This window comes from Haliotis cracherodii, unplaced genomic scaffold, assembly GCF_022045235.1.
Source record: "Haliotis cracherodii isolate W230 unplaced genomic scaffold, xgHalCrac1.p SCAF_15, whole genome shotgun sequence".
NCBI lineage: Eukaryota > Metazoa > Mollusca > Gastropoda > Lepetellida > Haliotidae > Haliotis > Haliotis cracherodii.
In genome coordinates, this window is record NW_027266270.1 from 4,142,265 (window position 1) to 4,163,586 (window position 21,322).

A 21,322-nucleotide genomic window follows, 5' to 3' on the forward strand; every position below is an offset into this window, starting at 1 on the left:
CCTCGGAGAGATGCCAACCATTACAGTCCTGGCAGAATCATTTTGACTGTTCCAATCAAATTCTGCAAAAACAATTTATATGTCACTAATTTTGTCAAAAAACATCACCAGTAATAGTTATTTAACTCACTTCCGACATATCCCACATACAACCAATAAATGATCAAAACATAATCGCTTGTTTAATCTTGTGATTTAATGTTAACATATTTTGAGGAGTTTGGGTGATAAATGCAATGATGATTTCAGTTATCAAATCATACAGAGAATGATGCTTATGATGATGACTAATTGTTGGAGGAATTTCATACATAGACTAGAGACCCCAATTAATCACCCAATTACCTCATTTTGGGATTATTACAAGGAAATATGATCTGCTTTTGCAAGTGGATCAGCTCCAGGTTTCAGAGTGAATTTGGTGCTACTCCCGTATTTAATAATGTACATACAATAGTCCCCCGTGGGGACTTCCTGAACAGAATGCGTCATAGCAACCTATGCTGGTTGTAAAAGATGGCCAAGTTGATGAGGTTGTCGGACTGGGTGACCTGCGTTTGGTTGTACCCTGACGCACACTGTGGAGTGTTGCTCACAATATCGATCACTCAATTGTCTGGTCCAGGATTGTTTATTTCTGGCTGCCATCATACAACTGCTACAGAATGCAGAGTTAAGCAACAACAAAAAACAAAAAACTCACAACAGTTGTAGTACTAAGATCTGGGGTGGTCGGGTACCCTAGTGGTTAAAACGGTCGCTTGTCATGCCGAAGACCTGGGTTCGAATCCTGACAGGGTACAATGTGTGAAGCCCATTTCTGGTGTCCCCCGCCGTGATATTGCTGGAATATTGCTCAAAGCGGCGTAAAACCAAACTCACTCACTCACTAAGATCAGTTTTTACCTGTCTTGCCCCTGGGTCAATGATAATACGTTAACTTTCTGCTTTGACTGTTGCAACTCTCATATTGTAAAATGTGGTCTTGTTATAGTTGTTTCCATGTCAACAACATTGTCAACCAGTTGAGTACAAAATCATAAAGATTTAGTGTCAAAATGTATTTTTCTCATATTCAGCTTCAAGCAATTCCTTCCAATGGTTGGTTGGCTGTAAGAGTCCACTATGATAACCATTCTTGTGCATGTTAGTGATAATTTGTGACTATGTTATAGAGTCCAAACACCCAGATGTTGATGAGAAAAAGATCATCACAGGTTTGTTGATCAGCAGTGAGTGCCCTTCACATGAATATCTCATTAGATTCTTGTAGAAACATATTTCACCTAGTGTAGTCTTTTGTGTTTTAGAAGATTGTTTGTTCTGCTGGTGGTGCAATCAGTGGACTGTTTCCTTGTTTCTTAGTAGATGTCGGTTGTAGTTTCTCACCACTAATAACGGGGGCATGGGTGGCCCAGTCTTAAGGCGCCACAAAATCTGCACGGCAGTCGCCAGTTTGTTTCATTTTGATAAGCTGTGGATTTCGTTATGAGATTTTGATTAGACCATGCATAAACTCGTTAGTCCAGCCAAAGTATTACTCCATTTGACATCTATAGTCTGGTGACATGGCACATTTGACTTCCAAGAATTTTAATAACTGCATATCATTGCAATGCTCTGAAGCCTTGTATTATTTATAGATGGGGATTTTCATGTTTAACACAAAACTTGTGAAGAACATTAGATATAGGCAATATGAACTTTGTATTTCTTATTAGAATATAAATTTTACATGCATGCTGCAAGTTTCAATGACTCATTGAAAGGACGGGCATGTTATTGGCGTTCATCAGAGTAGGTACTCACACTAGCCCGCTAACCTGCGGTTAGTCAAAATCCCTGCGGGCGATAACAAATTTCCCTATTTCTCCATTGTTTTAACATGACTAGGGCATCTTTATCCAGGCTAGTAAAACTTTTGAGTTTAGTTCTAGCCCTGGTTCATGCTAAATAGGGGCGGTGGGGTAGCCTAGTGGTTAAAGTGTTTGCTCGTCATGAACCAACAATGTACAATGTGTGAATCCCATTTCTGATGTCCCCTGCAGTGAAATTGCTGGAATATTGCTTAAAGCGGCAGTCACTCACTCACTCACTCACTCACTCATGCTAAATATTTATGCACAACAGTGTGTAACATTTGAGATAACTATAAAATGTTTGTATGGAATACATTTCAAAATGACCTTTATTGCTTGTATCTATTGCACATATTGTATGTATAGAAATATTAGTTGTATGTGATGACCGAGTCACGTTTCCCCTTGCAACAGTTGTCTGTATAGTGATGTTATTCTTTACTGTTCATTTCCCCATGCATGTGAATGTGTAGTGGCACGTGTAGATCATAGATTACTGGTAGCTGGTTTGTGTGTTTGAGTCCTGGAGATACAAGAGGCACAAGGTTTATTACATACTTCAGTGTGAAAGACTGAGTTCTCTGTAGTTGTGAAAAGTGATACACTAAACTACGTTTATAACGAACTGACAGATGTAACGAACTGACGGATATAACGAACTGACGGATATAACGAACTGACAGATGTAACGAACTGACGGATATAACGAACTGACGGATATAACGAACTGACAGATGTAACGAACTGACAGATATAACGAACTGACGGATATAACGAACTGACAGATATAACGAACTGACAGATATAACGAACTGACGGATATCACGAACTGACGGATATAACAAACTATTTCTTGGTCCCGTCCATTTGCTGTATATGCTTGTCGTAAAAGGCGACTAACGGGATCAGGTGGTCAGGCTCGCTGAATCGGTTGATGCATGTCATCGATCCCAATTGCGTGGATCGATGCTCATGATATTATTCACTGGATTGTCTGGTCCAGACTCGATTATTTACACTTATTAGACAGATTTATATAGCTGGAATATTGCTGAGTGCGGCGTTAAACAACAAACTAACTAACCAACCAACCATTTGCTGTATATATGATGTACATATGCTTATAACGAACAACGTATGTAACAAATTAAAATTAGTGGTCCCTTTGAGTTCGTTATAACCGAAGGTCACTGTATTTTTTTTGCAGTGACCATAACACTTGATATTTGACTGCAGTCACCATAACACTTGATATTTGACTGCAGTGACCATAACACTTGATATTTGACTGCAGTGAACATAACATTTGATATTTGACTGCAGTGAACATAACACTTGATATTTGACTGCAGTGACCATAACACTTGATATTTGACTGCAGTGAACATAACACTTGATATTTGACTGCAGTGAACATAACACTTAATATTTGACTGCAGTGGACATAACATTTGATATTTGACTGCAGTGAACATAACACTTGATATTTGACTGCAGTGAACATAACACTTAATATTTCACTGCAGTGAACATAACACTTGATATTTGACTGCAGTGAACATAACACTTGATATTTGACTGCAGTGAACATAACACTTGATATTTGACTGCAGTGACCATAACACTTGATATTTGACTGCATTGACCATAACACTTGATATTTGACTGCAGTGACCATAACACTTGATATTTGACTGCAGTGAACATAACACTTAATATTTGACTGCAGTGGACATAACACTTAATATTTCACTGCAGTGAACATAACACTTGATATTTGACTGCATTGAACATAACACTTGATATTTGACTGCAGTGAACATAACACTTGATATTTGACTGCAGTGAACGTAACACTTGATATTTGACTGCAGTGGACATAACACTTGATATTTGACTGCAGTGAACATAACACTTGATATTTGACTGCAGTGAACATAACACTTGATATTTGACTGCAGTGAACGTAACACTTAATATTTCACTGCAGTGAACATAACACTTGATATTTGACTGCATTGAACATAACACTTGATATTTGACTGCAGTGGACATAACACTTGATATTTGACTGCAGTGAACATAACACTTGATATTTGACTGCAGTGAACATAACAGTTGATACCTAGCTGGTTTATGTGCTTTTGAGATAACAAGAAGCAACAAGGTGTAGAGATTCTGCCCTGCAGGCTCTCATCAGGAACATGTGCCTTTCAGTTGACTTTATGAATGGTTGATGCATGTCATTGAATCCCAATTGCGTGGATCGATACTCATATCATTCACTGGATTGTCGTGTCCAAACTTGATTATTGACAGACCGCCGTCTTATAGCTGGAATATTGCTGAGTGCGGCGTTAAAAAACAATCAAACATACAAACAAACTTTGGACAGACCAATCTGTTTTCTTGTTTCATGGAGGAATAGATCTGTCCATAATGGTGCAAATAGTAAGAAAAGACAAATGCATGAATTGTTTTTAACATATGTACTGGTATATTGAGTGCTGTGTTTGATTTGGTGTGAGGTTTAACATTTTTTCAGGGGTGTAATTATATTAACTGTAACTATTAACAATAATTCCACAGTTTATTTTAGGGAATTAACCTCAAATCAATACTGACATTTTAAAAAATATATATTCGCTCCCTGCATCTTGGCATGTTGATTCAGAATAACAGACATTAAAGTTGGTCTGACCTGATTGTGAGCAAACTGTGGAAGGATTTTAACTGACCACTTCATGAACCCATGACACCTGTAAATACTTGTGAAACATCGTAGGAGTTGCGTCCCTTGGGCATGCCCGAAACCTGAGATTGCAACCCTCCAAGTTGGGACCAGTTTGGTTCCATTTTCAACCTAAATTACCATATTGGGACTTGTATTTATTGCTTGGTTGCCAGTTGGCTCCCATTAATAAAATTAGCTTGGCAACTAAAATGTTTGCCATATTGAAAGAAACTGGAGTACAACATTGCTTGTCTCTATCGACATCATGACTTCCCTTATAGGGTGTAGTGTGTCTCCTTACAGTGATACTGAAGCCTATCCTGCTTCTGATGCTATTGTCTGTAATGCTACAAGGTTATGTATTTCTGGGGGCCGATCAGGTAGCCGAGTGGTTAAAGAGGTCACTCGTCACGCCGAAGACCCGGGTTCGATTCCTGACATGGGTACAATGTGTGAAGCCCATTTCTGGTGTCCCCTGCCATGATATTGCTGGAATATTGCTAAAAGCGGCGTAAAACCTAACTCACTCACTCACTCACTCATGTGCACTTTTCTCAGTTTACTTTTGCAATGGTCATAGAATCTTTCCTCCCACATTAAGCTGACACGCCGTGATATAACTGGAATATTGTTAAATGCGGCGTTAAACCCAACTCACTCACTCAAGTCATAGAAGAATAATTGACGTTTTTAAAAGCCATCTCTAAGCCACCCTGTCCATCACAGAATGATGACATGAATAACATGACTGTGGTTACTACTGCCAGCAGACCTGACAGGCGTTCATTACATGACGATGTGGCTGGGCATAGAGGTATCAGAGAATTCAGCATTGGGATGGAAGACGACCGAGATTCCTTTCTCTGCTAAGAATGTGTTTGATAGTAATAAATGAATTGGATCCAAGGGAAATCCAAGTGAATGCTTAGATTAACAATTAAACATTGGAATAAAGTGAAAAGGCAGCAGCAGTATTGTTTCAGGTAATTGACGAAGTGAATTCCAGTGATGCTCTTTTGACAAGGGTACTTGTTCAATGGCATGTCTTTATTGTAGCAAGTTTTCAAAGTTTATTGTTCAGACACATTATGACAACTAGAATGTTTTTAATCTTGTCTTGTCTGATTATTTAATTTCTAAAATATTAATTTGTTTGTAAGCCTAAATCTAAGTGGCTCCTTAAATTTAAATGTGGCCTATTAAAGTTTGAAATCCTGGGTTTAAATCTTGGTTTGAACTGATTATGTTTCTTGGTTTCTAGGCACCATACACATGCATCACTTCAGGCTTTCCTCCCACATAAAGTGACTGCCTCTGTGGTCTAGTGGTAGAGCATCCGCCCAGAGACCGAAGGTCATTGGTTTGATCCCGGCCGCGTCATACCAAAAGACGTTAAAAGATGGTACTTATTGTTACCCTGTCTGGCGCTCGACCTTAAGGGGCTAAAACAAGGACTGGTTGGCATGGAGTCAGTATACTGTGTCTGAGTGGGGTATTCATGTTAAACTGCGGCATGGTATCACAGTGGGCTAGCACAATAAATCAGCATCAGTTTGGACTAGTACAAGCAGCCACACAAAGTGCAATAACCTTGAACAGGACATTAAACCCCACCTCCCACATTAAGCTGACACACCATTATATAACTAGAATGGGGTTCAAAGCATCATTAAACACTTGATTCATGTGCTATTCTTCAGCCTGTAATACATACATTTGGCAGTTTTGTTACAAATCAAAATATTAACACAACCCACGCATGATTGCCAACATAGGTGCACTTCTCATTTCCCCTGGGGATTCCGGGTTTGAATCTGTCCCCAGCAAAACTTTGTTTGTGGACTGAATTCAGTTGGCAGTTTGGGATGGTGGTCATGCTATCAATCACTGGATTGTCTACTCCAGACTTGATTATTTACAGTCTGCCGTCATATAGCTGGAATATTGACGTGTGCGTTGTTCAAACCACAACAACAACCAAACAAACTTATTTTTTATGTATTATTTCAGATACTAAAGAAGAAAGTGATTCAGAGACAGAACCTCAGAAGAATGAGAAACTTCTTGGTCGAGGTGAGTTGAGATGAGTGGATGCTTAGTTCTTCTCTTTCGATTGCCTCAACATCCTGCTTTGTATAAAAATATTATGATGTTGGCACTCTGTAGCCAGCACTAGCCGAGATGTTTTGGGGTGTTGCTTACCGTCGATATTAATGTGATCTGAAGTTTATTTGCAAGGCGTTAACAGTCATATGTAGGGCTTTTATAGTTCTAATCTGTCATCATATATTACCCACTGCCCTAGATGGACTTACCACTATTGCCAGCAATGATAACACCCTACCTTGAGGAAAGACTGGGTGTATTTAGTGACAACAGCATTGAAATGAAAATAGGATCAGTTTAGTTCAGATACAATATAAAACATTAAGAAATCAGGGAAGTTGATTTTGTCGGATGGAACACTTGCATGACCATTAGCCCCCACCTCTAAATTAAATGAATTAAGATTTTTATCGCATTGTGACAGCAATCTATAAAATGACAATGGAAATTTCAAGTTTTTATTTTATGAAGGTTAATTCAATCTCTTTGATTTTAACAACTATCAGAGTTGCTTTTAGTATTTTCAAAACATCTTTTGTAAAAACTCAGTCTGTATTTAGATTTCCTAATTTAAGTCAGTTATGACTCGTATCAAGAAAGTTTGTGAGTATTTCTTGAAATTATTGTGCCAAATGTGCAGGAATTACACGTCATGTAAAGCCCTGATCAATGGATACAAGGTCAGGTGTTTGATCATGGGCCAGTGGGTTGTGTGTTAGTGTGCTGTTTACTGACTGTACCAGGTTCTAGTTGTAAACATTGATGCTACTAGTACACAATGGAAATAGTGAAATAGAAACAAAGAATGGATGAAGAAAGTAATTTGTGTAATCGACTGGTGTTTACGGGTAATTTGTTGAGTTGAAAACAGCTACACCTTTACAAACAACTGATGCCAAGATATGGTCGGAACATTGCTGTAAGCAGTGTCAAGCCACACTTGTTATTCAGTTACCTTCTGCCACATCATCAATTTGAAACTAGTTCCTGAGAACCTAATCATAATGAAGCAGCCACACTTATAACAATCTCATTAAAATAAGATCGTTAACTTTCTCCATGAAGATCTGACATAGGAGGTCATGTCAGGAGGACTTTCTAATCAGTCCGTCAGTTTTAAGGCAAATAAATGGTCTGTACAAATAAGCAAAGCATTCACAGCAGCATATCTGATTTCTGAATCTAACAATATTAACATGAATGGGCAGTTCTGATTGAAAATAATAAAGGCTATGCTATTATGTTGTTGTGGATATTTATTCAAGCTGTTGTTTCTCTTCATTGTGGTATCTATACGCTACAGGTGTCAACCATCAAAGAATATTGGTGTTCTGTGTAGGTTTTCTTTTAAGATAAAATTTCCAAATTGAGATGGTGACGAAAGATGTTTTGCTGTCGAAGTTTGATCAGGTTTCACCAGAGATGACCTAGGGGTTGTCAGATCTACAAACAGAGAGGTAGTGCATTGGAATAAAAAAAATTTTTAATGAGATTTCATATTTTTTTATTGATATACTTGAAATAAGTTGTTTTTGATTTGTTTATTTCAGCCAGGAAAAGCACTGGTGGTTCTCGGTTTAAGAACTTGCCGAACCCTCGCGCTCAGATGGGCCGGAAGGGTGACGACAGTAAGACACGTGAGTCAGAGAGTACAACGCTTGCGGGTCAGTCAGATTTACATCCATCTCTCTCCTCCTTGTTACCTGGGATACACCTTCCGTTGTGGACTCTTCGCACTTGGAGCTCTTCGTCAACATAACACCTGTCTTGCCTCTCTAGTTGGTAGTGGCACTCCGCACTCCACAGTGCCTGGTGCTGCCAGTGCCGGGAGTGTTGTGAGGACGGCTATCTGTAGTTACTTAACTCTCTCGGGATTGGTCAACTTGTTGTTGTGAATGGTGACAGTTTGTGTGAAAGTCTAACATGTTTATTGCTACTGTGGTTAACAGATGTTCAGATTATTTTGTTTTATGCCAATTTGGCAAGTTTTGTTGAAATCTTGAAGTTTATATATAAAGTAGGCCCCCTCGGTATGTTCCCTCCTATCAGGGTTTACAATCTCAAGTAATCCCGAGGAGAAGTGGTTTGTCCAACTTATAAAGCCACTCATCACATGGATGATAAGAAAACATCAAGGTACCTTATAGTGAAACAATACAGTGTGTCGTGGTATAAAAGGAATTCGATCAAAGCGTGCGAGAATAAAACCACATGCAACATGGACCAACTGGATTTATGACATGTAAAATTGAACAACTTTTCAACACCTGCCCCTTGTCCCAGTAGGAAAACAGTGGGTTACAAAACTAAACATGAGGTTACAAGTTCCGTTCCCATAATCCATAATGAAAACTTCATTTCTTGTCTTCGATTTCAGAACATTGGACGTTTGAAACACCAAGTACAAATTTATTGGTATAGAAGGGATTACATTCATTGTAAACCAAACTGCAAGGGATTACATTTAAACTAAATGTGCTCTCTGATGGAATTCAAAAAATCCTCGCAGGGTTACACAACATGAAAGAGGGTTTTAGGCAGTGTAGTGCACATGTTTACATGAAATTGATGAAGGGAGTTGTAAAGCCTGTCGGAACACACAGTAGCTCTTCTTTGTTAATATGGAGACTCCTGAATGTCTTGGTTGATTAACATCATGTTAACTGGTCAAACATCATACTTTGGTATTTCTATAATTCATAGCACGATTGTGAGACATCAAAACAAATGTACGCATTTGTATGTAAAGTTTCAGTCAAACTGGGTAGATATATTTTATTGAATAGGAAAACTTGAAAGGTGAACGATATAGTTATCATATCAGAGAGGTTGATGGAGTTACCCTGATTCTTTCATTTCCATGTCGTATTAATGTTCATTGTGTCCTTAATGTTTTCTTCATCACTCATCCTTCATGTTAAAGGTGCAAAATCACATCTCCATGTTTAGATGAACTTCAGCGTCCACCCTGAGGGCTGCTCCAAAATGTCAGTACGCATAAAAGGAGCTATCCAATCCACAGAGGGGTGGGGGAGGGGTGTTCTCCCCCCATTTTGAAGCATACAGATCATCTAAGCTTACCAAAAATGGATTACAGCTAAATCATGTGGTGGTCTGTTCAAACCCTGTCTCAGGGATTTAGCAAGGATTTCGGGACAAAAAGTTATTTTGCTAAAAACTGGGAGTTTTCTCAGTGTAAAGGGATTTTAACATTGCATTCAATGCAACAATGATTGTCTGGTCCAGATTCAATTATTGACAGACCGCCGACATATAGCTGGAATATTGCTGAGTGCGGCGTTAAACAAACAAACAAACAAATGATGTATGCTTTGAGCTGTCTCCATATGATGTTGATGGTAATGACAAGGTGTTTGTCATGTCAGAATATGACACAAAACACATAGAATAGACACATAATCTGATTTTGCACCTTTAATGTCATTGTTGTCATCACCTCCATCACCATCATTTCTGTCCTCAAAGTTCACTCACCTATTTCAAGTCTCAGGGCATAAACTCATTGCTCAGGTTTAACAGCAATGTAGGTGACCACAATGGATATAGTTTATAGCTCAGGTGTAACAGCATTGTAGGTGTCCACAATGGATATAAAGTAGACACAATTTATAGACATCAACTTTTTTATTTTACATATATATGTTGAATTGTTTCCATCTTTAATAAGATATATATAACAAAGATTAAATAATTTACTTGAGTCAAAGTAAAATGGTGTTGTCAGCAACTTTGTATGTGAGTGAACTTGGATGACATTTTCTTTTTGAGTGTTGTGTTCTTTCATCTCATGATTCATTTCACTTCATTCCAGCCATGCTGCTATCATGTCATGACTATAGGGTCTGTGAGGTGCGAGTCTGTGACGTTCTGTGAGGTGTTTAGACCTTTAGCTCATCACAATGAATGCATTTCCCTCATTGGTACAATGTGTGAGCCTATTTCTGGTGTCTGGCATGGCACAGAGATAGCTGAAAGCAGTGTAAATCTCATCATCATCTTAATTGTGGACTCCAGAGACTCTTGCTTTTGTGTACCTATGACTTAAATAATACACTGTAGTTATATCTGACCTGTGAAGATCCGGGGGAGAATACGTCTCCAGCAAACCATACTTGTCCTAAGAGGCGATTATGTTTGTCGTAAGAGGTGACTAACAGGATCAGGTGTTTAGGCTTGCTGACTTGGTTGATGCATGTCATCTTATCCCAACTGCATGGATAGATGCTCATGATATCAATCACTGGATTGTCTGGTCGAGCCTCGATTTTTACAGACCACAATCATATAGCTGAAATATTGCTGAGTGTGGCATTAAACAACAAAGAAACATACAAAGTTATATCTTCTGTTTAAGTGAGCTTCATATTTTTTATTATTGTTGCATATTAATTCGAACAAAATATGTAAAATCTTATGACTTCATTTTAAATGATTTGACATTATATGACATTGTGTCACATTTTTCTTTGTTTATGAGATGAATGGAGACTGTGCAGCACTGGTCCATTCTAGCAAGGCGCTGTTTAGCATGTGTGTGTTTTGTGTTTGGCAGGGGAGAGGAGGGAGGGTCAGGATCAGCGGCCTGGGACACGCTTCTACTTCCGTGACGGTCAGACCTGCTACATCATGGATGCCAAGTCCATGGGCAATATCGGCCGATACCTCAACGTACGTAGCTAAATGTTAGGTAGATGATCTCAGAGTGTGACTAGAGGGATAACTGGAAACAGCAGAGAAATAAGAATGACTCCAGCAGCGAGATAGCCACACAGCTGTAGTCGCGACAGGATGATACTAGTAACATGTAATAGTATACATGTAGTATTGACATGACTAATAGCTACTTCACTGTCATAGCTGTATGACTAGTAAGGAAGAGAATTTATGATGTCAACTTCTTTATTATGAGGAACACGTTTTGGAGTATATGCGTACTCCTTCATTCGGTACTCGTCACTATATGGCTGAGATACTGCCGATGTGACGTTAAATTTTAACTCACTCACTCACCTTCATGCGGGAAATATTGACACCCATAAATTCTACTCCTTATGTGTATCACTTCTAAATGCCAATCAAGACTTGTACATGACTAGTAGCAGCGACACAACTGTAGTATCTACATGATAACTTGTTAGTTGCATTTTAAAGGAGATATTTCAGGCTTGGAGTACAGGCTACTCTTGAGACATATGCATGGTATTGTGTATAGACTTGGCTCTACAGTCACCTGCTCTGTTTACAGCACAGCTGCAGTCCTAACGTGTTTGTACAGAATGTGTTCGTAGACACACAGGACCTCCGCTTCCCATGGGTGGCCTTCTTTGCCGGACAGTGAGTACACACCATCACTTTCACCGTTACTTAGACCATCACTTACACCATCACTTACACCATCACTTACACATCACTTACACACTCACTTACACACTCACTTACACCATCACTTACACCATCACTTACACCATCACTTACACCTTCACTTACACCGTCACTTACACCATCACTTACACCATCACTTACACCGTCACTTACACCATCACTTACACTGTCACTTACACCATCACTTACACCATCACTTACACCATCACTTACACCATCACTTTCACCGTCACTTACACCATCACTTACACCATCACTTACACCATCACTTACACACTCATGTGGTACAGGCACACTCTCGTCAACATTTTGTGTTGGTGACTATTATTGATGAAGAAAGATAAAAACATGTCTGGCACTCGGTGTTAAGAGGTTAAAACAAGGACTGCCAACTTGGAGCCAGTACATGTCTGACTGGGGTGTTCATGTTAAGCTGCGGCATGGTATCTCAGTGGGCTAGGATTGTAAAACCAGCAATGGTCTGGACTAGTATAAGGAGCCACACACAGATGCATGCTAGGGTCAAAAAATGAAGTCAACCCATTCTTGTGACAACAGTTTGTGGTGTGGTGACATGTGGCTGCTTGTTGCAGGTATATCCGTGCGGGGACGGAGCTCACCTGGGACTACAACTATGAAGTGGGGAGCGTTCCGGACAAGGTCCTGTACTGCTACTGTGGCTCCTCCCAGTGTCGGGGCAGGCTGCTCTAGAAGCATAGTGTCCTCAAGCAGGTTGATGAAGTGTAGGAAGAGGATGCACTTTGTATGTCAGCATCTGGTGAACACAACATCATTGTGAACAGTTCATTGGTCTCATGAGAGATGTTGGAAAGAAGACATTATGTATCAGCATCTGGTACATTGTGAACAGTTCATTGGTCTCATGAGTGATGTTGGAAAGAAGACACCATTATGTGTCAGCATCTGGTACATTGTGAACAGTTCATTGGTCTCATGATGGATGTTGGAAAAAAGACACACTTGGTGTGTGAGCATCTGGTACATTGTGAACAGTTCAATGGTGTCATCAGTGATGTAGAGTTACCAACTCAGTTGTTGTGTCATCACCCAGGTGCAGCTGGTTCCATCTTGTGCTGTATCTGGTACACAGTCACAATAATTCATTGTTGTCATAAGTGCTATAGAAACATAAAAACTGAACAGACACTTCAAGCCAGAACAGATCCATCAAACCATTGTTATCACGAGTTGCCAGTACGGCAAGGAGTGGATCAGACACTTCAAACCTGAACAGATCCATCAAACCATTGTTATCACGAGTTGCCAGTACGGCAAGGAGTGGATCAGACACTTCAAGCCTGAACAGATCCATCAAACCATTGTTATCATGAGTTGCCATTACGGCAAGGAGTGGATTGATTCACAGTCTGGGTACACGTCAAATGGACAACATGTCTCACCTCCTGAAGCATTTAGGCAAGGCTGCATCCAGGACAGTGTGGTGGTTGTTCAGTCTGTAGTATGTACTCTACAGAGTACAGAGAATCACACTCAGGAGTATATGTGGAAAAGGGGTGGGGTGTATACCTCGTCATACTTTCATGTCTTTACTTTGCCATACATTTCGATATTTCAAATAAATCATGAAGAGTTTGGAAGTAATATGTTTGTGACTATGAATATCACCATGTGCGATGATGAGATGATCGCTCCTTACAGTGATTGTATAGTTTCCTCCAGAGCCAACAGTAACATTGGAAGATGCCAAACAATTTGGTAGAGTTTCCTTGGCTATTTGTGTAGAGCTTGTGTTTTCCAGCTACCTCAGATCATCAGTGAAACATTTACCCGAAAAATACTGTAGAACACCTTGACATGAAGACTGTAGTTCTAGATTTGGCATCAGAATTCTTTGACAGGCTACCATCCTCCCAGCATATACTTCCAGTGTCTGTCCATTAGGCCATTGTCCTGTTACCTCGTTCCTTGAAATAGGAACTCAAAATACATTCACTATGACTTCAGGGAGGCAATGACCCAAAATTATACCTTGTTGAAGTGTGTGCCTTTTGCTGTTTATGGACGTTTACTGCTTTCATTTTCATGGAAACAATTTGACTCCAAGTCTTCTGAAACAGTTACCCGGTAACATTTAATGCTACTCAACTAAGCATTCACACATTTTAGTTGTCCCTTTTGGTGATAGGGTTCTTTTGAAACTATTATTGTTATCAATTCCCTAACTTCCACATGAACATAGACTGATAGTCTTATCCTGTTGTAATATACAACAACATTAGGATCAGATCTTTTCCTGGTTACCATACCTCCAAGGTGTTGTATTGGAGTAAAAGATCTGATTTTAAAGAGATTGGTTCAGGAGTATGTGTAAAAAATGTTAATTTCCTCGTGAAACTTTTCAAGGAAACATGGATGTGCCCTTTTCAGAAGACGAAGTTCTTTATGTGCAGATATTATCTTTTAAAAGGAGAACACTGTAGGTAAGGCCAAGGATGTCAGACAAGGTGTATAAAATTCAGTTTTCTGGGAGGTAGAGTGCTTATGTTGATACCAAGGGCAAGGCGAATACACCCTGCATAAGAAGTTGTCATTTCCTCAATCTGCTGATCGCCTTGCCCACATGTGTGATGTGCGTCACATGTCTAGTGGTTAGCATGAAGGTAGCTAAGGTCCAAATGCTTCTACTTGTAGAGGTGCTTGTTGTAGAAACATCATTCAAGTTACGATTCGTTTAAGAATCGGTTCAAACTGTGTGCCATCTTATTTGGGGTTGGGGTTGGGTGGGGGCTAGATCGGGTGACCAGACTAGCAGACTTGTTTGATTTGAAGGGACACCTGATATCAATCACAGGATTGTCTGGTCTTGGTTAGAGTATTTTCAAGCTGACCTCATGTACATGAAATATTGCTGATTACGGTGTTATAAAACAGGATGTTTAAACTGTATGGTTGTATATATACACTTCTCCCTAATGTACCCTCACTAGGGGAGTGCGATGAGACTCTACTTTAGATATTTGTATTTAGATATACATGTGTGTATATTAGAGGCAACATTAAAGAGGGCATTGCTTGATTTGATACAGGCAACTGAATTTATGGCCATGTTTTGTGACTTACTCATGATCTGTTGTGTAAAAGAAACTGTCTTGTAGATGAACCAACCTCATGTTACAGTGCTTGTATATTGCGGCGGATTGTTTTAATGACATTCATCTGGGACCCCATTCATCATTGTGACGTTAGGTCACAGACTTACGACAATTGAAGTGCTAAGGACGTTGTAGGACATCATTTCAGGAATGTGTTTTTGATGATGAGGACATCGCATTGTTTCAATGAAAGTAATTGCAGTGGTAAAATGTCAACTTTCAAGGTTGTTGAACCGACACTGTCATGCTTGGATAATGTAACGAGACACGTAGAAACTGTATTTCCCCTTATAAAGGCTGGATAAGAACTAAAGTGTAAGAAGGAGACCATCGAGCACTTATTCCAAGCACTGCTTATACTACCACGAAGCTTCCATTAGTTTGCCATTTGGTGTCCCATGTCACAACTTGTGGTTATAAGTTAACTTATAACACTTGTGTGTACTGTAAAAAAATTCATTGTCACGTATTTAGCCCCTGTGGTACTTCAGGACTTACAGTCTTTGGTTGTCACTCGATGGATTCCTTTGAGGAAATGGAGGCGGTCGGGTAGCCTAGTGGTTAAAGTGTTCGCTTGTCACGACAAAGACCCGGGTTTGGTTCCCAACATCTGTACAATGTGTGAAGTCAATTTCTGGTGTACCCTGCCGTGATATTGCTGAAATTTTGCTGAAAGCGGCGTAAAACCATACTCGCTCACTTTGCGGAAATGGCTTCTGTACACATCATACAGTTGTATGGGAAAGGTCAAGATGAATTGTTTGATAGGCATTACTTAGAAGTTGATGGATGACAAAGTAGACACAATTTATGGATAACAACTTCTTTAATACTGTAAAGGCAACAATTCCGTATAGATCCTCATACAGTTGTCAAGCAAGACTGAATGAGGAACATTGTACAGAAAATAATACGCCACCTACTACTGTATATATATTCTGTACAATGTTCCACATTCAGTCTTGCTTGACAACGGTATAAGAATCTATACCCTCGTCTTTACAGTATTTAAAAAGTTGTGTCTACAAGGTCAAGATGGTACTTGAGTGTGAAGACTGTGTATTGATTTGTTCACAGAGTCCTAAAGAAAAAGGGTATGAATCTCCAAAAGATGTCAGGACTTAATAATTGGGTCCATTTCTCGGACACACTATTACCAGTTCACCTGGTTAGAACACATAGGGTTAGTCTGTTAGTCTTTGTTTTGTCTCTGATTGTGTCTTCGAGCTGGCTATTGATGCCATCACAAAGTTTTTACCATGAATAAAACCCACTGTTGACTGTTGTTGCTGCAGCTGTTCGTGTGTAAGAGAGTATTTTTCTATGAATGTGATCATTATCAGACTGTGTGATCTGTCATTTTCATTTTGTCATCGGTATCACAATAAATGTCATTGAACATTTGATGTTTTTCTGTGTTAAATACTCGCTTGTTGAACAGAGCCCAGTGCTCTAAGGTGGCGCAAGTTACTGTGAAGAGTTGCGCCCCTTAGATCCTTGTTGATTTTAAACCTGCCTCTTGTTATTCTGACACTCTATACACATACCTGGAAAATAATTAAGCCACTCTTACTGTTATTACCATATAAAATGACCTATCAGAGGGTCCAGTCAACATGTGAAAAAAAGAAGGGCGGCCAAGTTAACAAGTAAGGAAAAAGACGGGGCCAGTTAACAAGTAAGGAAAAAGACGGGGGCCAAGTTAACATGTAAGGGAAAAAATGGGGGCCAGTTAACAAGTAAGGAAAAAGACGGGGGCCAAGTTAACATGTAAGGGAAAAAATGGGGGCCAGTTAACAAGTAAGGAAAAAGACGGGGGCCAGTTAACATGTAAGGAAAAGGATGGGGGCCAGTTGACATGTAAGGAAAAAGACGGGGGCCAGTTGACATGTAAGGAAAAAGATGGGGTCCAGTTAATATGTAAGGAAAAGGATGGGGGCCAGTTGACATGTAAGGAAAAAGACGGGGTCCAGTTAACATGTAAGGAAAAGGATGGGGGCCAGTTAACATGTTAGGAAAAGGATGGGGGTCAGTTAACATGTAAGGAAAAGGATGGGGGCCAGTTAACATGGAAGGGAAAAGACGGGGCCAGTTAACATGTAAGGAAAAAGACGGGGGCCAGTTGACAAGTAAGGAAAAGGATGGGGGCCAGTTAACAAGTAAGGAAAAAGACGGGGGCCAGTTGACATGTAAGGAAAAAGACTGGGGCCAGTTAACATGTAAGGAAAGAGATGGGGACCAGTTAACATGTAAGGAAAAAGACGGGGTCCAGTTAACATGTAAGGAAAAAGGAAGGGGTCAAGTTAACATGTAAGGTAAAAAAAGAGGGCCCAGTTAACGTAAGAAAAAAAGGGGGTCCAGTTAACATGTAAACAAAGAATGGAGGTGTGCGCACCCCTCTGTATCCACCAGTGCATCCTGTATTTAATTTCATTTGTTACACATTTGTTTTTTTTAATTACAAGGTGATATACTCCATATCGCAATACAGAAACCGAAAACTTCTTATGAAACAACATACATGTATTCCATTGCAATAGTTACATTACACTCTTGTCAGCGATGCTGGAGTGGCTTGGTCCTACTGTCGTAGAAGGCTTCCTCCTTAGCGATGGAAAATGCCCTCCACAGCCAAAATAACGTCATCATCATTTGCATAATGCTGGCAAGACAGTTCTTACTTCAAAGAGGTGGAAATATGATAATGCCACATCTGGTGATGGGGGCACGGGTGGCCCAGTCGTCTGAGGCGTCGCGATTCCCTGTGCAGAGTTGCGTCCCTCGGGCACGCCAGAAACCTATGATTGTGGGTTTGAATCCCGGTTCGCCCCGATTATGTTTCTAGGTTTGTCTGCACCATACCCGTGCTCGTGGGTTTCACCGAAGTGGTAAACGTCTGAGACCTGCATCACTTCGGGCTTTCCTCCCATATTAAGCTGACACGCCGTGATATAACTGGAATACTGTTAAAAGCGGCGTTAAACCCAACTCACTCACTCACTCACATCTGGTGATGATGGAACATGTTCAATGAAGTCACCCAGTCATGCATTGCAGCCATGGCGACTGCAGACTTGAGCTGGTGTGCATTGTCCTGGTGTAACAACACATCGTTAGTAAGTTTTCCACGACGCTTAGCCTTGATATTCTCCCACAGTTGTCGAATCAGATTAACATAGTATTGACCATTTACGGTCTGACAATTCGGGAGGTAGTCCACCACTTTGGAAGCCCAGAAAACCGAATCCAACTGACTTTGCCTTGTTCGGAACAGGAAGCTGACACGCCGTAAGATGACTGAAGTACTGTTAAAATTCGGCTCTTAACTAAATTCACCCACTCACTGTATCGACAGTAACATTGGACAGGTTTGGCACGATAGGACTTCAAAACTGTTAGATTGCCCTCAGTCATTTTTGTTTGTTGTTTAACGCCTCACTCAGCAATGTTCCAGCTATATGACGGCGCTCTGTAAATAATCGAGTCTGGACAAGACAATCCAGTGATTGTCATCATGAGCATCAATCCATACAATTGGAATACGATGTCATGCATCAACCAAGTCAGCGAACGTGACCACCCGATCCTGTTAGTCGCCTCTGACGACAAGCATGGGTTGCTTAAGACCAATTCTAACCAGGACCTTCACGGGTGGCCCAGTCGTCTAAGGCGCGCCAATTCGCTGTGCAGAGTTGCATCCCTTTGGCATGCCAGAAACCAATGATTGTGGGTTTGAATCCCGGTTCGCCCCGTTTTTGTTTCTAGGTTTGTCAGCACCAGCTCGTGGGTTTCACCGAAGTGGTAAACGTCCAAGACCTGCATCTCTTCTGGCTTTCCTCCCATATTAAGCTGACACCCGTGATATAACTGGAATACTGTTAAAAGCGGCATAATACCCAACTCACTCACACCGTAAGAGGCGACTAACGGGATCGGGTGGTCAGGCTCGCTGACTTGGTTGATGTCATCGTATCCCAATTGTGTGGATCGGCGCTCATGATATCAATCACTGGATTGTCGATTATTTACAGACCGCCAACAAAACAAACCAAATGGGCGCCGTACTATCGAGGGTATATTTGTGGCAGTTTTTCTTTGCTAAGATCTCGATCAGGGAGATCATACCCATTTTTTAACCTACGAAGGCAAAAATATCGGGGTTCATAGAAATGATTTGTGATAAGGGATATATCACGTCACAACTCAACAATGTATTGTTTCCGGCATCCGGACAGCATTGTTGACGTCATTCGAATCTTATTGTTCATTGAGGTCGGAATGACGTCACACTTGAAATGACGTCATAACTGAAGATTGTTGACGTCATTCGACAAATTGTGGTTCCGCTGCTGCGACTTGCTTTCATTATAAGTAAACACAAAAAATCGTGTCTGTATGCAGACATCTTCTTCGTTAATAAATAGAACATTATAATCGTGTTCATGTCATACAATGTTTACGACACTCGTGCCTAAATTCCAGAATTTAAACACTCGTGTCGTTATAGTATGACATGAACACTCCTATGATATCCTCTATATATTCTATATACAATCCCTGGATCTATATTTCCGAATCGAATGGTTTAAGGATTGACTGCGTATTTTTTTCGGTTCATTGGGGTATGAATCGAAAAACAGATGTGCAATCTGTATGAATCCGCGTGCAAACAGTATGAATCCACGTAGCGGATTCTTACAAAGGTTTGCACATCGGTTTTTCGATTCATACCTCAATGAACCGAAGAAAATACACAGTTCATCTTATAATTAAAGTTGACAACGACAACATGTTTAACTACATTAGTTTAACAAAAAAACAGTTGTATATATCAAAGCAGACAGATAAACATGTAGGAATGCATGCTGTGGCGTGACATGGATCAGGTGATTGTTTAACTTATGCACATAACTTGACACGCCTACAAAGTCAGTAGCCAATCAACGGAGAGTAAGATCAAAACAACGTTCATAGGACCTGCCAATCAAGACACTCAAGACTGTCACACAGCCGGAACAAATATGTCCGGGAGAAGGCGGCTGTTTCAAATGACATGATCAGTTACCGCCAGATTCAAACATTAGTTCCCTGAAAACGGGAAGACGCAGTTGGAAACATGCTTGTGTGGCCAAGTTGATTTTATTGCTATTTTGTAAATATTGTAGTAAAGTCTTTTAATTGCCTTGTTTCTGTTTCAGCCTGTTTCTGTCTCAAGCTAGATCACTTGAGCAGTATAAAAACAACAACAATTAGACTAGCTCCTGCACTTACATAACTACTAACATAACAATAGCCACTTTCACCTATACAGTCACCAACAGCACAAGCGTCTTGCTTTGTTTTCTTTCCCAGCTTCTGTATTATGTAAGTAAAAGGTTTCTTCTGTTTTTAGCTGACTTTGCTAAATTAGTTGGTCACTTACGCTTGAAAGAAATCAGTGTTTCCTATGATTGCATTCAAATCAGCGGATGATATGTTTTCTGTGCTCAGGATCGCTCTAAGAATATGGCAATCGATGTTACGATGTCGGTGATCTGCCAGCGTTAACATGGTTGCCAGCTCATTGCCTAACAATGAGTTCAGAAACAACTAGCGTATGTGCAAATAAAGTCAGCTGTCAACTCACACACTAGTGGCCTGTTCTGTGTTTGCTGTCTTTACCGGAGCTTTGCCCGCTAGTACACTAGTTAGAAGAGAAACCCGAACACCTGAAAGTTGTGGAACCGAGGCGAGCGGGAAGAAACAGCGAGCGAGCCTGCACGTTTGTTGTTTCATTCCCTTGGCCTTCAGTCTCAAAGGTTGTTTGGACAATGAATATGCATGAATTTCACTAAATGGCCTGTACATGGCGATACACGTGAGCAGAAAGGGAATTTCCTCGACTGTAATGTTGGGATTCCCTAACTTACTTACTTACTTTGGAGATTTAACGTGCGCTTTTCGACTGATGTGTATTTCGCACACGGATGGGATTCCCCGACATTCCGTAGTAATAAAAGTAGTCCGCTTCGGTGGGCGTGGCTTAATTTTTTACTTTCATTGGGAAATGAATGTAATAACACGTGACCAATTCAGCTAATCAGAAT

General features: G+C 40.2%; 1 protein-coding gene across 1 annotated transcript in view; it reads left to right on the forward strand.

The window, feature by feature from the left end:
* Positions 1–14,847, forward strand: part of LOC139462183 (histone-lysine N-methyltransferase SETDB1-like) — a 68,045-nt gene extending 53,198 nt beyond the window's left edge. Inside the window, exons 27-32 of the mRNA XM_071243737.1 lie at positions 1,176–1,232; positions 6,604–6,666; positions 8,250–8,336; positions 11,273–11,388; positions 11,966–12,054; positions 12,696–14,847. Of these exons, the coding sequence (XP_071099838.1) occupies positions 1,176–1,232; positions 6,604–6,666; positions 8,250–8,336; positions 11,273–11,388; positions 11,966–12,054; positions 12,696–12,813 (530 nt within the window). The 3' untranslated portion in view covers positions 12,814–14,847. The remainder of the gene's footprint in view (positions 1–1,175; positions 1,233–6,603; positions 6,667–8,249; positions 8,337–11,272; positions 11,389–11,965; positions 12,055–12,695) is intronic.
* The last annotated feature ends 6,475 nt before the right edge of the window (positions 14,848–21,322 follow it).